General features: G+C 42.0%; 1 protein-coding gene across 1 annotated transcript in view; it reads right to left on the bottom strand.

Moving 5' to 3' along the window:
* Positions 1-17,066, bottom strand: part of LOC311148625 (tyrosine-protein kinase JAK1-like) — a 54,156-nt gene that overhangs the window by 30,014 nt on the left and 7,076 nt on the right. Inside the window, exons 2-3 of the mRNA XM_084185612.1 lie at positions 12,282-12,487; positions 4,915-5,038 (exon numbers count right to left, since the gene is read on the bottom strand). Of these exons, the coding sequence (XP_084041738.1) occupies positions 4,915-5,038; positions 12,282-12,480 (323 nt within the window). The 5' untranslated portion in view covers positions 12,481-12,487. The remainder of the gene's footprint in view (positions 1-4,914; positions 5,039-12,281; positions 12,488-17,066) is intronic.

The raw sequence follows: 17,066 nt of genomic DNA, 5'->3' as shown, positions 1-17,066 counted from the left end.
AATCTTAACCCTCTAAAATGCAATATTACTAACTAAGGCGAAACTGCAGCAAATCAAAAGACTGAGACTAAAGCTAAAATAATGAAAAGGTGGTTCCTCGAACACAGCTACAGTCTCCTCAACAGGTCTCATAAGCGAGTGCAACAGACTGATAGAGCCCCCCTTTGTTTTTTCACTGAATACAACCTGTCTGCAGGGCAGATAAAAAGCAAACATTCTCCAGAGTGACCCCTCGCTCAAAGACTTGGCGTCTAAAGCCTCCCCTGATATGCTTTAGGAGCAGAGTATGTGAGCGGTGCGGACCTGGAGCGGAGCAAGGAGCTGAGCGTGATCAATTTGACTGGAGCGTGATTTCCAAAGGCTGGAGCGTCGGCCTTCTCGCTCGCTCCAATTTCTCTCCAGTACTGCTCCAAGTAGCGCTCACTTCACGAGCTCAGGGCATGCCCGCCCCAGCATGCATTTGTAGTCAACTTGTGTGCTGCTAAGGACAGCGGAGATGAGAGAAGGTGAATGAACTGTTGGCGGGTCTGAAGAAACAGCAGTCTGTGTTTACTCACAGCAGAGACATCAGTGACGCTGCAGTGAAAGCTAGCTACCTCATTGCTAATGAAATCGCAGTGGCTTCAAAACCATTTAGTGAGGGTGAATTTGTAAAAACATGCATGATGAAGGCAGCGGAGATTGTGTGCCCTGAAAAGCGGCATGCTTTTGCAAATATCAGCCTGACAAGAAACACAGTTGCAGACAGGATTTCCGATCTTTCAGTGGATTTGGACAGCCAGTTGAAGCAAAAAGTAAAGTCATTTATTGCGTTTTCGGTTGCAATTGATGAAAGCACGGACATTACAGATGTTGCACAACTGGCCATTTTCATCCGCGGAGTTGATTACACATTGACCGTCACCGAGGAGTTCGTGGAGTTGGTGCCGATGACAGATACAACGACAGCAGCTGATATTTTTACCGCACTCGTCGGCGCGCTGGACAGGGTCGGAGTGGACTGGTCCCGCACTGTCAGCCTGGCTACAGATGGTGCGCCCTCAATGATCGGGAAAAAAGCAGGCGTTGTGACAAAGTTCAGAGAGAAAGTGCAATCTGCAAATGGAGGACGTGATTTTTTGACTTTTCACTGTATTTTGCACCAGGAGGCTTTGTGTTGCAAGTCATTAAAGATGGATAACGTCATGAAGGTGGTCATCCAAACTGTTAATTTCATCCGATCCAGAAGCCTGAATCACCGTCAGTTTGACAGCCTTCTCAGAGAGAAAGACCACATCTATGGCCTGCCATACCACACTGAGGTAAGATGGTTAAGCCGAGGTGCTGTGCTGAGGCGTTTCTTTGATTTACGAGAAGAAATTGAACAGTTCATGGAAGAAAAGGGCAAACCAGTGTTAGAATTTCATTCCGCAGAATGGATGCAGGACCTTGCATTTATGGTGGATGTTACAGAGCACCTGAATAACTTGAACAAACAGCTGCAAGGGCGCAACAAAGTTGTCACGCAGTATTATGACAGCATACGTTCTTTCAAGTTGAAGCTGTCATTGTGGGAGACGCAACTTGCCGGTGGTGATGCAGCTCACTTCCCCTGTCTGAAAAATGTGTGCGCGACCCAACATGTGGCAGACATGAAGCGGTTCAAAGATAAAATAACGGGACTGTTACGGGAGTTTGAGCAACGCTTTCAGATTTATGTTTATATGTTTTTATGTTGATGTGCTATTGTTTTTAATTGATTTTATTTTATTTGTATATTTAACCTATTCTTGACTCTGTGGTTCTTGCACTTGTTTGGGGAACAGGATTTCATTATTTTTATCTACATTTCTGCCTGAGAAATGACACCCTGATATAGTTCTGTGATATACTTCTGTGAATCACTGAGGCATTGTGTGTTTGTGTGTTCTTTGTCCTCAGAACTTTCAAATAACTTGAGGTGTTTTATGATTAATAGTGATGTTGTGCTTTTGGACACACTGTCCTCAGGCTCCAGCTTTATGTTTATATGTTTTTATGTTGATGTGCTATTGTTTTTAATTGATTTTATTTTATTTGTATATTTAACCTATTCTTGACTCTGTGGTTCTTGCACGTGTTTGGGGAACAGGATTTCATTATTTTTATCTACATTTCTGCCTGAGAAATGACACCCTGATATAGTTCTGTGATCTGTGAAACAGTTATGTTAATCACTGAGGCATTGTGTGTTTGTGTGTTCTTTTTCTTTAGAATTTTCAAATAAACTTGACATGTTTTATGATTAATAGGGATGTTGTGCTTGTACTATTTTGGACACACTGTCCTCAGGCTCCAGCTTTATGTTGTATGTTGATCGTATTAAAACAAAGAAAACAATCTGAAGTTGTTGTTTTTAAGTTATATATACCATGTATTTAATTCTAAGTCAGTCATAGCCTGTATGCGCAATTTATAGACTATAACTATTTAATGTTGTTTAAAATACTGAACTCTTTATGTCCCTACCAGACTATTGTGTCGCACTCGCAAATGCTTCACAATGTATTTCTTTGTAGGCTATAGCCTTGAAATAGTTGAAATAATATAGCCTAAATCCTTCATTTTCGTTCCTTCTTAGGCTCCCTGTCTGGCTCCTGACCTATTTAGAATGTTTATATACTGTTTAATATGACATGTAGCCTATTTGAATTGATGTTCGCTTCTGACATTCGCCTGTTCATGTTTATTCAAATAATTTTCATTAAAATCCATATGGTTCGGTTTCAATAATTAAAAACCAAATTGGTAGGTCCAGGTAGTCACAGAAATAGATGGGTGTTGGTTCAATTGTGCTTCTAATGAACGGAGCGAATTTGGAGCGGGAGTTTTTTTTCCCCCCTGTAAGCATGGAGCGGTTTTTAGCGGAGCGGTAGGAAAGGACATGGTGCGCAAGCACCGCTCCATGAGTGATGAACGGGATTTCCAACCGTCGTGCACAGTGTGCTCCCGAATCCTGCACCCTCTACCTGGCTCCCAGGTCCCCCCAATGGTTTCTACCGCTGCAGTCATTGTACTCATTATTCCAATTCAAGTGACACAAAAGTACTCTAGCACCCACGCTCTGGTAAAGAATACAGGATAAAATACTTCATAAATTGTAGTACAACAAATGTTGTATAATGCTCAAATGCCCATGTGGGCTTGTTGACGTCAGTCAGACGAAACAGGCGCTCAAATTAAGAATAGCGGAACACAAAACAGCTATCCTCACCAAAAATATGGAATATGCAATCGCGCAGCACTACATGAATGCCAATCATGGCTCAGCCTCAACCTCGAAATTCTGCAGAATTGAGAACGTTTCTCTTTCCTCCAGAGGGGGCAATATTACGAGGAAATTGTTAGAGAAAGGCACTTCTGATCGACTGCTTAGATCGTGTCGAGCCAAAGGGTCTGAATGAACAGCTCTTTTTCTCATCTTTTTTGAAAATATGTTTTTCTTTGTTTATTTCTCTATCTTTTGTTATTCAAATGCAATGTATGTGTAGGAATCTTGAATGATGATCATACTCTTTGAATAACCTGTCTAGTTTACATTATTGACATGTTTGATTAACATGATGAGCGGGACACTCCCCTTCGAGGGTATATAGGTGCCTCACACATTTTTCCTACTCAAGGCTCTGATGAAGGCGATTCGTGCCGAAACGTAAGACTATTGTTTGTTTGTCCCGTCAATAAATCTCTCAGATTTATGCAGAAACAGAATGCTCCTTTTTCTTTATTCTCCCGGATAGTCACCAGTTGAAGTATCCTGGGGTAAGGAATGTTTTTGCTATTTTCCAGTCCCTCAGTCGAGCACCTGATTCTCCCTTTTTCATTTAAAATGGGGTGACGTGCGTTTGGTTATCTGTTCGTCGACAATGTGTACCCTGGCTGTATGATGCAAATTCAACTCAACACTGGGCCAACTCTATTAGGCTCTCACCACATTCACCCTCCTCCTCTCGCTCTATTGCAGGGGTGTCAAACATACGCCCCGGGGGTCTTGACAGTCCAGCTCCCTAATAATCACTAGACAGTCAGGGAGCATCGAACATTTCAAAAACAATGGATGGAGCACTACTTTTAGCAAATTCAGACCAATTTTGACAAATTTCCAGTGCGGCCCCTGGACCTCGTTGAAGACAATGCGGCCCCCGGGGCAAAATGAGTTTGACACCCATGCTCTGTTGTCTAGTGAAAGAGAGAGCAGAAAGAGGAAGTGTGCGTGACACCACGTTTGCTCTCCTTCCTCTCGGAGTTAAACGTTTACCTTGGATCATATCCAAATGAACTGCCATGGCAACTGAATATCTCCCATTACATTATGCTCAAGTGCAGTAAACAAACACATTTACTTGATACTTGAAGTATTGGATTTGGTCCTGCCTTGAATCAATGTTTCATGTGAATTGTAAAAGAAGTTCACAAGTAAATCCTACTTAATTACATACTACTGTATTCTAATTTTATCTGATGTGGACTACCTTACCAGCTCAGCAAGTGCCATTCTACTCTGTACTAAACTGCACAGCATGGTTTCAATGTGCCATACAACCTAGCTTCATGACAACCTTCTTGTTACACTGAATCATGGTTAGTGAATGATGGTTGAATAACAGTACTGTTGAACAGTTTATACTGCTGTCACAGGTGATGCTGAGAGTGCAGAGTGGCAACAACAGCAGGTTGGTAACAGAGTGGTGGAGTAAATGAGTTACTAACACGCAAATGGGAGGTGTACTGAGAATCTAATGAATGACGTCAATGAGATATTCCTGATCTATTAAAATGATTATGATAATCTGATAACACACACACACTCACAGTTACACACACGGACGCAAGCAAACGTACACACACACACACTCTCAAACTCACACACACACAGCAGTAGGCCTGTCTATGTACCTCATGCGGTAATGCAGCTTGATGCAGGTCTCGTCCGTGATCTTGAAGATGTGGTTGGGAGCGTACCACAGAGTCCTGCTCTCATCATACAGACCAAACAGATTATGGCACAGGGGGGAGATATCTGGGAGAGAGAGGAAGGAAGAAAGGGGGATATATTAAATTACAACATTATTCATCCATTCATTCACTTTTACCCAGAGAGCAACTTACATGTAGGTAAAGGTTTGAACAATCAGGAAGCATAACAGACACTGAATGATCAGTAGCAGAGTTCATACATGTGACATTGTATAACAGAAAGTACAGAGTACACGTTTCAAGGTTTATTCGCCATGTGCACAGGATACAACAGGTGTAAAACAGTACAGTGAAATTCTTACATTGAAAGCTCTATCCCAACATTGCAGTGACAGTAGTAATAATAACAATAACAACAACAATAGAAAATGGAATAAAAAAATTAAATACACAAATCAATACACACAAGAAGTATGATATAGGTTGAAGAAACATGACAATGCGAGTATATACAGGTCAATGCCAGTACCTTATTCAATGTGCAGGGGTTCTGGAGTGGTTGAGGTAGGTTTCTACATAAAAAGTGACTGGTAGGATATACAGTGCCTTCTTAACTTACTATACATTTTGTTGTGTTAGACATGAATTCAAAATGGATTAGATTTGTTTTCCCCTCACCCATCTCCACACAATATCCCATAATGACAAAGCAAAAACATGTTTTTAGAAATGTTTGCTAATTTATTGATGATGAAATACAGAAATCTCTCATTTACATAAGTATTCACACCCCTGACTCAATACTTTGTAGAAGCACCTTTGGCGGCGATTATAGCTTTGAGTCGTCTTGGGTATATCAGCTTTGCACATCTGGATTTGTGGATTCTCTCTCATTCCTCCTTGCAGATTTTCTCAAACTCTGTTAAGTTAGATGGGGAGCGGCGGTGAACAGCAATCTTCAAGTCTTTCCACAGATTTTAATTGGGATTCAAGTCTGGGTTTTGGCTGGGCCTCTCAAGGATTTTCACCATCTTGTTCTTCCAGCATTGCTTTGGCTGTATGCTTGGGGTCATTATTCTTTTGGAACTTAAAATCTTTGCCCCAGTCTAAGGTAATTTGCATTCTGCAGGTTCTCGTCAAAGATTTGCCTGTATTTGGCTCCATTTATTGTTCCTTCTATCCTTACCAGTCTCCCTGCCACTGAAAAGCATCCCCATACATGATGCTGCCTCCACCATGCTTCACGGTAGGGAAAATAAAGAAAAACCCTGGAATGAGTAGGTGTTCAAACGTTTGACTGGTACTGTATACATACAGTTGAAGTCGGAAATGTACATACACCTTAGCCAAATACATTTAAACTCAGTTTCACAATTCCTGACATGTAATCCTAGTAAAGATTCCCTGTCTTAGGTCAGTTAGGATCACCACTTTATTTTAAGAAAGTGAAACGTCAGAACAGTAGTAGAGATAATTATTTATTTCAGCTTTAATTTCTTTCATCACATTCCCAGTGGGTCAGAAGTTTACATACACTCAATTAGTATTTGGTAGCATTGCCTTTAAATGGTTTAACTTGGGTCAAACGTTTCAGGTAGCCTTCCACAAGCTTCCCACAATAGCTTGGGTGAATTTTGGCCCATTCCTCCTGACAGAGCTGGTGTAACTGAGTCAGGTTTGTAGGCCTCCTTGCTCGCACACGCTTTTCACAACTTTGGAAGTATGCTTGGGGTCATTGTCCATTTGGAATACCCATTTGCGACCAAGCTTTAACTTCCTGACTGATGTCTTGAGATGTTGCTTCAATATATCCACATAATTTTCCTTCCTCATGATGCCATCTATTTTGTGAAGTGCACCAGTCCCTCCTGCAGCAAAGCAGTCCTCCCCCACAGCATGATGCTGCCACCCCCGTGCTTCACGGTTGGGATGGTGTTCTTCAGCTTGCAACAACCCCCTTTTTCCTCCAAACATAACAATGGTCATTATCGCCAAACAGTTCTATTTTTGTTTCATCAGACCAGAGGACATTTCTCCAAAAAGTACAATCTTTGTCACCATGTGCAGTTACGAACCGTAGTTTGGCTTTTTTATGGTGGTTTTTGGTTTCCTTGCTGAGCGGCCTTTCAGGTTATGTCGATATAGGACTTTTACTGTGGAAATAGATACTTTTGTACCTGTTTCCTCCAGCATCTTTACAATGTCCTTTGCTGTTGTTCTGGGATTGATTTGCACTTTTCGCACCAAAGTACGTTAATTTCTAGGAGACAGAACACGTCTCCTTCCTGAGCAGTATGACGGCTGCGTGGTCCCATGGTGTTTTTACTTGCGTACTATTGTTTGTACAGATGAACGTGGTACCTTCAGGCGTTTGGAAATTGCTCCCAAGGATGAACCAGACTTGTGGAGGTCTACAGTGTTTTTTCTGAGGTCTTGGCTGATTTCTTTTGATTTTCCCATGATGTCAAGCAAAGAGGCACTGAGTTTGAAGGTAGGCCTTGAAAAACATCCACAGGTACACCTCCAATTGACTCAAATGATGTCAATTAGCCTATCAGAAGCTTCTAAAGCCATGACATCATGTTCTGGAATTTTCCAAGCCATTTAAAGGCACAGTCAACTTAGTGTATGTAAACTTCTGACCCACTTGAATTGTGATACAGTGAATTATAAGTGAAATAATCTGTCTGTAAACAATTTTTGGAAAAATTACTTGTGTCGTGCACAAAGTAAGTCCTAACCGACTTGCCAAATCTATAGTTCGTTAACAAGAAATATGTGGAGTGGTTGAAAAACGAGTTTTAATGACTCCAACCTAAGTGTATGTAAACTTCTGACTTCAACTGTATAAAGAGCAGTAATAGTGACCAGTAGCTGGATAAATAGATAAATACGAATGGGAATCAATAATCAATTAACTGCAGTGTCATGGTACACTTTTAGAAAAAAAGGTGCTATCTAGAACTTTAAAGGGTTGTTCGGCTCTCCTCATGGGAAAACCCTTTGAAGAACCCTTTTTGGTTGCAGGTAAAACACCTTTGGATCCAAGTAGAACCCTTTTGGGAAGGGTTCTACATGGAACCAAAAAGGGTTCTACCTGGAACCAAAAAGGGTTTTCCTATGGGGACAGCCGAATAACCCTTTTTTCTAAGAGTGAAGTAATACATCCAATCAATAATCATTACAGCAGCAGCGTATGTGTGAGGGGGTGTGTGGGTGGGTGTAAGTGTGCGGCGTCAGTAATGCGAGTGAGGGTGTATGTGAGTATTATGTGTGTGTGAGTAAGAGTGACAGTGAAGGCGTGTGTGTCAGAGTGGGTAGAGACCTGTGGATTGTCATAGAGTCAGTGTGGATAGTCTGTGGGGGAGGGAGAGCAGTAGTTGTTAGTTGTTAGCCATTTAACAGTCTTATGGCCAGGGAATTGAAGCTGTTTAGGAGTTTGTTGTCTGAGCCTTGATGCACCGGTACCGCCTGGAGAATAGTTTCTCTGCTCGATCTGCAGTACTGGGAAGAAACGTTTTGGCTTCACACAAGGACGAAATTCCATCCATCCCGCCCTGAACCGACTCTAACCAGCCACCATCTTGTATTGGAGTCAGTGTGTGGCTGAAAGGAACAGCCAGACTGACTGACCCTCTTTTACTTTCCCTTTCTTTCCCCGGTCACACTGATAGATGTTGTGGACTTTTAGAGCCAGTATCAGATCAAAAGTATAAATACAGGCCTACAATGTCTGCCAAAGATGAAGACTACCAAACCAGCATTTTTAGCAGCTGTAAGAAAACAGATGCTGGATGTTAGTGGCTTTTCTCATGCGGGATAGCCTAGTAGCTAGGCTACATCTGCTTTGTCTGTATTGTGTGCCTGCTATCTGGCATGGGAGGAGTATACAGTATTTACTGTAAGTATTATGTAATGTTTATCAAATCAGGTAGAGTACATGTGGAAGTCAGTGGGGGAAGCATAAATTCAGTTACTGTAGTAGTCTGTTAATACGGTCAAAACAAAGCCATTTGGCATCAGTAGTGTTGTTCCACCCACTCCAAAAAACGAGGATTACCACACAAAATCATGAAATTGTTTCTGTAATTAGAAACAAATAAAATGAGCATTCCTGAAACATTATTTTGTTGAAATATAATTTCGTCGCTGATAATTTAAGCGAATTGATTGCACCCACATTGGCCACTTCCATTAATAGGATTCATATAGCCCAATTTTCAATAAATATAGTACTAGGGTGGGCGATATTGCGATAACATCGTCTATCGACGATGATTGACAGCCATCGTCGATGGTGACGACATCGCGATGTGACAGATGATGGTTTAGCCTCTTTGAACTTGACTGGCGCCACACAGTAAAACAGCAGAGCAGCAGCAAGGTGACACAAGTGGCATTCCGAGTAAATAGCCTATTCCTATTTGCTATAGCCCATTTCAATAAATATGTTATATAGCCTACATAAAACAAGAGGAATATAGGCCAGACAAAGCGGAGAATTCCACCAAAGCAGTCCAAAATGTCCAGTCTCTCTCTCTGTCGGACGCATGGGCATTAGGCTATAGCCTAAACATTTTTTATAACAGACACTCCTTAACTATCTTGTGTCTAGCTGTTTAAAAAAGTAGCCTATATACCCTTCTAGCTCCATTCGATAGACTATGAATATGACTGAAAGCTACGCGTCATCGTTTTATACATGTTTTCGCCATCTCAAAAACGTATTTGAATAGCCTAAAAATGTAAGGTAGCCAGAGGACTAATAATGAGAGAGTGGCCAATTGGGGTGATAGCATCGTATTTCACAATATTTTATGGGTACAGTGAGGGAAAAAAAGAATTTGATCCCCTGCTGATTTTGTACATTTGCCCACTGACAAAGAAATGATCAGTCTATAATTTTAATGGTAGGTTTATTTGACCCCCTCTCAATCAGAAAGATTTCTTGCTCCCAGGTGTCTTTTATACAGGTAACGAGCTGAGATTAGGAGCACACTCTTAAAGGGAGTGCTCCTAATCTCAGCTTGTTGCTTGTATTAAAGACACCTGTCCACAGAAGCAATCAATCAGATTCCAAACACTCCACCATGGCCAAGACCAAAGAGCTCTCCTAGGATGTCAGGGACAAGATTGTAGACCTACACAAGGCTGGAATAGGCTACAAGACCATCGCCAAGCAGCTTGGTGAGAAGGTGACAACAGTTGATGCGATTATTCGCAAATGGAAGAAACACAAAATAACTGTCAATCTCCCTCGGCCTGGGGCTCCATGCAAGATCTCACCTCGTGGAGTTGCAATGATCATGAAAACGGTGAGGAATCCACCCAGAACTACACGGGAGGATCTTGTCAATGATCTCAAGGCAGCTGGGACCATAGTCACCAAGAAAACAATTGGTAACACACTACGCCGTGAAGGACTGAAATCCTGCAGTGCCCGCAAGGTCCCCCTGCTCAAGAAAGCACATATACAGGCCCGTCTGAAGTTTGCCAATGAACATCTGAATGATTCAGAGGAGAACTGGGTGAAAGTGTTGTGGTCAGATGAGACCAAAATTGAGCTCTTTGGCATCAACTCAACTCGCCGTGTTTGGAGGAGGAGGAATGCTGCCTATGACCCCAAGAACACCATCCCCACCGTCAAACATGGAGGTGGAAACATTATGCTTTGGGGGTGTTTTTCTGCAAAGGGGACAGGACAACTTCACCGCATCAAAGGGACGATGGACGGGGCCATGTACCATCAAATATTGGGTGAGAACCTCCTTCCCTCAGCCAGGGCATTGAAAATGGGTCGTGGATGGGTATTCCAGCATGACAATGACCCAAAACACACGGCCAAGGCAACAAAGGAGTGGCTCAAGAAGAAGCACATTAAGGTCTTGGAGTGGCCTAGCCAGTCTCCAGACCTTAATCCCATAGAAAGTCTGTGGAGGGAGCTGAAGGTTCGAGTTGCCAAACGTCAGCCTCGAAACCTTAATGACTTAGAGAAGATCTGCAAAGAGGAGTGGGACAAAATCCCTCCTGAGATGTGTGCAAACCTGGTGGCCAACTACAAGAAACGTCTGACCTCTGTGATTGCCAACAAGGGTTTTGCCACCAAGTACTAAGTCATGTTTTGCAGAGGGGTCAAATACTTATTTCCCTCATTAAAATGCAAATCAATTTATAACATTTTTGACATGCGTTTTTCTGGATTTTTTTGTTGTTATTCTGTCTCTCACTGTTCAAATAAACCTACCCTTCAAATTATAGACTGATAATGTCTTTGTCAGTGGGCAAACGAACAAAATCAGCAAGGGATCAAATACTTTTTTCCCTCACTGTACATAATCACGATAGGACAAAGGTTGACATCGTCCAACCCTATATAGTACCTAACATCCAATTTAGACCATAATTCTTCCTAACAATGAGTAAGACATGAGGAATCCAATAAAATGATCAAATGCCACCCACGGACCCCCCATGCCAATCCCACCCCAAAAACCAGTATAGAGTATCACTTTTCTATGTCGGACAAGTAGGCTATTATGGAGCTGCGGCTTGGAGTATTGCTTCTTCATCCTATGTAATGTATTCCCTGTGAATCTTGTGATTTGTTTCCCCTGTTCAGAGAAATTAGCCATTGAAGTTGCTTGCATTAATCTTATCTACTTCTAACTACAGAAACAATTTCAGAATAATCTGAGATGGTGGTTGTCATGGCTTGCTTAAATGACATTGAACGACTCTAGAGTTCCTCATATTAGGATTTAGCGTTTCTTATCTAATATATACTGTATGTACAGTACATCTTAAGCATTGAGAAAAAGAAAATCCACTAACAAACACATGTAGGAAATATAACAAAGCTTCATAAGTAATATTTTCAAATCCCATGTCGTATAGGCCAGGCCCTACTGTATGACGTAAATGAGCAGCACACACAATGAAATGAAACATCTATTAAAAATCAATTTCTTCCTTAGTTACTTATTATCTCTCCTTCTGGTCTCCTAGCTAACAGTAATCATATGTGACAGGGCCTATTCACAGTGGCACAGTGGACCTCTCTGTTGGCAGACCGGCTCTATCAGGATAGGTCACCACATTTATCCCCAATTAGTTCTAAATGACCACATTGAAGATGTATAACTTCCGAATGTTCCTGAAAACTTCCCCCAATCCAATCGTACAAACACACACTACTTAATGCCCTGGCATGCACGCACACACGGAAGGACGCAGGCACACACACCCACACATACACGGATGGACGCAGTTAGGCATGCAACACACACCCACTTGCAGTCATGCCATACAATACACACACACTTGGCAGGAGGTGAGAAAGTACTTACAGCATCTTTTGGCGGCCTCGACACACAGTTCCTCGGCAGTGAAGCTGTCTTTGAGGAACTCCAGCTGGTGAGTATCTGGCAGGTAAAAATGGATCTCCAGACCCCTCATGGGCACAGTGACAGGGCCATCGGCCCTCCTCGACCTCCTCATCTTCCCACACAGTTGCCTACCCAGCTCCATCACCCCCAGACTTGGCATCCAGACTCTGAAGGTAGAGAGAGAGAGGGATGGATATGTCAATACATCAAAGGCAAAACGGAGGGAGTGCGTATGTGTTTCGGGGGTGGGTAATGTATTGATCCAGAAGTGAGCTCACTGTAAAAAAAACACACGGCCAAGGCAACAAAGGAGTGGCTCAAGAAGAAGCACATTAAGGTCCTGGAGTGGCCTAGCCAGTCTCCAGTCCTTAATCCCATAGAAAGTCTGTGGAGGGAGCCCTGATGACTCATGGCCTAACATAGAATACCCACAACACACACACACACCTACTCAAGCAATGTCATTCACAACACGCACACCTACTGAGATGATCTCACCAAAGCGAACACAGCGAACACACACCTACTGTGGAAGAGAGGGAGGAGAGGTAGTTCTCCTCTGCATGAAGATCATCCCATTAGTTCTCCCAGTAGCGTTTCCCCGTCCTCTACAGCGGCGCAGGTGGCACCCCCAACGGCTAGGACACAGTTTGTTTCATTACACCCCTAATCAGCCTATCGCCCATAGCGACGGAGCTCTGATCTACTGACTGCTGCTGGGATCAGCTGGGTCTCACACACACAAATAGGCCTACATGAATCATACACACACACACACACTGTCAGGGCCAAAGTGCCCTCAGTTCCTGCTGAAGTCTAATCAGCCTGTAAGAACCCCCCTCCACACACACACACACTCTATTCATTAGTCTACAGTGCTGAGAAATGGTTAACAGTGGAGCAGCAGCAGAAAATATGGACTGCAGTTCATCAAGACACACTGAAGGATAGCTGTAGATGGCACAGTAGTTGCTGGGCAAAGTGATAATGCCAAATGCTACGTTAGACAATACACATTCTGTACCGTATTTTAAAGGCCTATATCCTTCAAATGCTTGTCATGAGTTCATCCTTCACATCCAAACAATGTAGACCTAGGCTGACATTCCGCATCAGCTATAACTGAACTACTGTACTGCCAAAAAAGACAGTAAGGCTACATTCTATTACAGTACTATCCTTCAACACATGGTGAAAGTTTGGATGAGTCATATGACACTGTTTTCCCTAGCATTCTTTTCAGCAGCGGTGGCAAAGTTAGCGGGCGTGGCCAACGGCGCCAAAGCTTTTAGAGGCCCTCCTCTTGGCCACAGAGACAGCAGTTTGCTGTTTTAATGCTACCTTCCTGCAATTCTACACATTTTGCCATGAGGCTGAGATATATTTTGCCATGGCTTATGAGTCCATACAATTTATTATGTGACTTGTTAAGCAGAATTTTACTCCTGGATTTATTTAAGCTTGCCATAACAAAGGGGTTGAATACATTTTGACTCAAGAAATTTCAGCTTTTAATTTGTAATTAATCTGTAAACATTTCTAAAAATATAATTCCACTTTGACATTATGGGGTATTGTGTGTAGGCCAGTGACACAAAATCTCATGCTACAACACAACAAAAATGTTGAAAAAGTCAAGCGCAATGACGACGTCGTCCCCACAGTGACCGTACGTAGTGACTTCATAAAGTATTCATACCCCTCAAATTATTCCACATTTTGCTGTGTTACAGCCGGAATTAAAAATGGATTAAATTAATATTTTTTTTCTCCCCCATCTACACAGAATACCCCATAATGACGAGGTGAAAACATGTTTTTAGACATTTTAGCAAATTTATTGAAAATGAAATACAGAAATATCTCATTAACATAGGTATTCACACCCCATTGCTATGATACTCCAAATTGAGCTCAGGTGCATCCAGTTTCCTTTGATCATCCTTGATTGGAGTCCACCTGTGGCTAATTCAAATTATTTCTACATGATCTAGAAAGAATCACACCGGTCTATATAAAGGTCCCACAGTTGACAGTGCATGTCAGAGCAGAAACTATAACCATGATGTCCAAGGAACTGTCCATAGATCTCTTAAATATAATTGTGATGAGGCATATACTGTATCTGGGGAAGGGTATAAAACAATTTCTAGAGTGTTGAAAGTTTCCAAGAGCACAGTGGTCTCCATCATTGGGAAATGGAAAAAAATATGAAACTACCCAGACTGCTTAGAGATGGCAGTCCGACCAAATTGAGCAACCAGGCAAGAAGGACTTTGGTCAAAGAGGTGACCAAGAACCCAATGACCACTCTGACAGAACTACAGGGTTCCATGGCTGTGATGGGAGAACCTGCCAGAAGGACAACAGTCTCTACAGCAACAATCTGGGCTTTATGGGAGAGTGACCAGATTGAAGCCACTCCTGAAAAAAAAGGCACATGGCAGCACGCCTGGAGTTTGCAAAAAAGGCATGTGAAAGACAGAGCAGGACAATGACCCCAAGCATACAGCCAAAGCAACGCTGGTATTGCTCCAGAACAAGAATGTGAAAGTCCTTGAGTGGCCCAGCCAGACTTGGCCCAGCCAAAGCCCAGATTGCTGTTCACCGCCGCTCCTCATCTAACTTAACAGAGCTTGAGAAAATCTGCAAGGAAATCCCCAAATCCAGATGTGCAACGCTTATACAGACATACCCAAGATGAGTCAAAGCTGTAATCGCCGCCAAAGGTGCTTTTACAAAGTATTGACTCAGGGGTGTGAATACTTATGTAAATTAGATATCTGTATTTTATTGACAATAAATGTGCAAAAACACCTAAAAACATGTTTTCACTTTGTCATTATGGGGTATTGTGTGTAGATGGGGGAGAATTTTTTTATTTATTCCATTTAAAATTCGGTAAGTCAAGGGGTATGAATACTTTCTGAAGGCACTGTCTATGTACATATCTACCTAAATAACCTCGTACCCCTGCTCATTGACTTGGTACTGGTACCCTGTGTATATAGCAAAGTTATTGTTACTCATTGTGCATTTATTCCTCGTGTTAATATTTTTATTTTTTTTCTCTCTCCATTGTTGGGAGGTAAGCATTTCACCATTAGTCTACACCGGTTGTTTATGAAGCATGTGACAAATACAATTTTATTTGAACAGCTGCATAACATTACAAATGCCTGGACAGGTAGGCTATGCCCTATAAGCTTGCGCCTTACCCAATGTCCAAAAAGTTAAGCAAATCAATCCACACATCTGCTATCCAAACGTAGGTCTAATGTGTACTGTACTCTGGTATTTATGGTGTATGCTGTGATATGCACGGTTAAACATTTCTGCAATCATGGTAAAGGTTAGCCGTGTAAACTCGAACCTCAGTGGTAGAGCTAAATCTTGTGTCTGAAGTCTTCTACATGTGGCTGCGCCCGCGGCACTTAGAAATGCCTTGCTCTTGCAAAGATGTTGGGAAATGCGAGATCCCGCTCAGGCGCCTATTCTACACCTGCTATGTTAGGTTAAGTAGGCAGTAGCTACAATTTAGTAATTCTTCAAGCACAATGAAGAGTTTTCGAAAAATAGTTTCCCAGACAATTTGCATAATCCTTGTCCGAAATGTTGCCACTCAATCAAGTGGAGAGAGTCCCAAGCTATGTTTCCATTGACTTGTCCAGTGATTTTTTGTCGACATTTAGAAAGTTTTCATAGAAAATAGGATGCCACAATCGCCTGCTACGGTGCATTTCCAATTAACGGTCTTGTGTCAAAGATGATCTATTAGAGATAGTCAAGTGACTGCTCTAACAATGGAAATATATGTGCCAATGAGAGGACAGATACCGTGTGAACAACAGACACAACTCCGATATAAAGTTGTTTTTTTCAAAGTTGCTGAAATGCCACGTGCGTCCACTTACAGTATGTGAGTGCATTCGTAACAACTTAACCATTACGAAACTTCTATTAGATCAAATAAGCCTCACGTAGCAAATTAGCAATTACATTTTTTGTTTACCAAATTTAACACGCTCTCATTGACCATACAAAAATGCCTCACTCTGTGGTCTTATTTTCATGGACAGATTTTGGGTGAAGTAAACCCTCTCACTTTGCCTCTTCCTCTGCTTGTCGATAAAAACAGCTGGACGTAATGTCGTCACATCTATAAAAAATATAAAAAAACTTTGCGCTAAAACATACCGTGTTGAAGAAAAATGAAGTGGTTAAAGTGTTTCCATTATCCATTTAGGCAAATTGATCATTATTTAATTGGCATTCAGCCAATCAGGTTTCAGCTGTCTGTTTATTCACTCCAGGTCTGATTGGCTGAACGCGATACGCAACATCCGGGACTAGTATTAGCCACTGTAGCGTAGTGGTGGAAAATTGTGTTTCATAAAGAAAGCACACATATTTTCCCTGTTTTTTTTCTCCACCTTCTGCCATTAAATTGAGTTAAGGAGGAAATTGACACCTTTGAAGCCTGAATGGAGGATGTTTTATATATGAACCGTCCCACGGGGGATACGAGTGTACAGCCGACTGCATACATTCCCTTTGGGACAGTAAGATGAAACAACTAAATATCGCCATCGGCAGGCCTTTGGGCTAACTGCTGCTTTGTCTGTCCATATAATTATTCCATTGCGTCAGTCGTTAGGTCATGATCCAAGACCATGCTTGCTTGCTCTTATTATTTATTCTCGACCAGGCATGTTTACCGAGCAACAGATCATTAGAAAATGAAAT

Source organism: Coregonus lavaretus, assembly GCF_964263955.1.
Source record: "Coregonus lavaretus genome assembly, chromosome: 21".
In the NCBI taxonomy this organism is placed as follows: domain Eukaryota; kingdom Metazoa; phylum Chordata; class Actinopteri; order Salmoniformes; family Salmonidae; genus Coregonus; species Coregonus lavaretus.
Note: the sequence above shows the minus strand (reverse complement) of the source record. Positions and strands in the feature narration are given on the sequence as shown.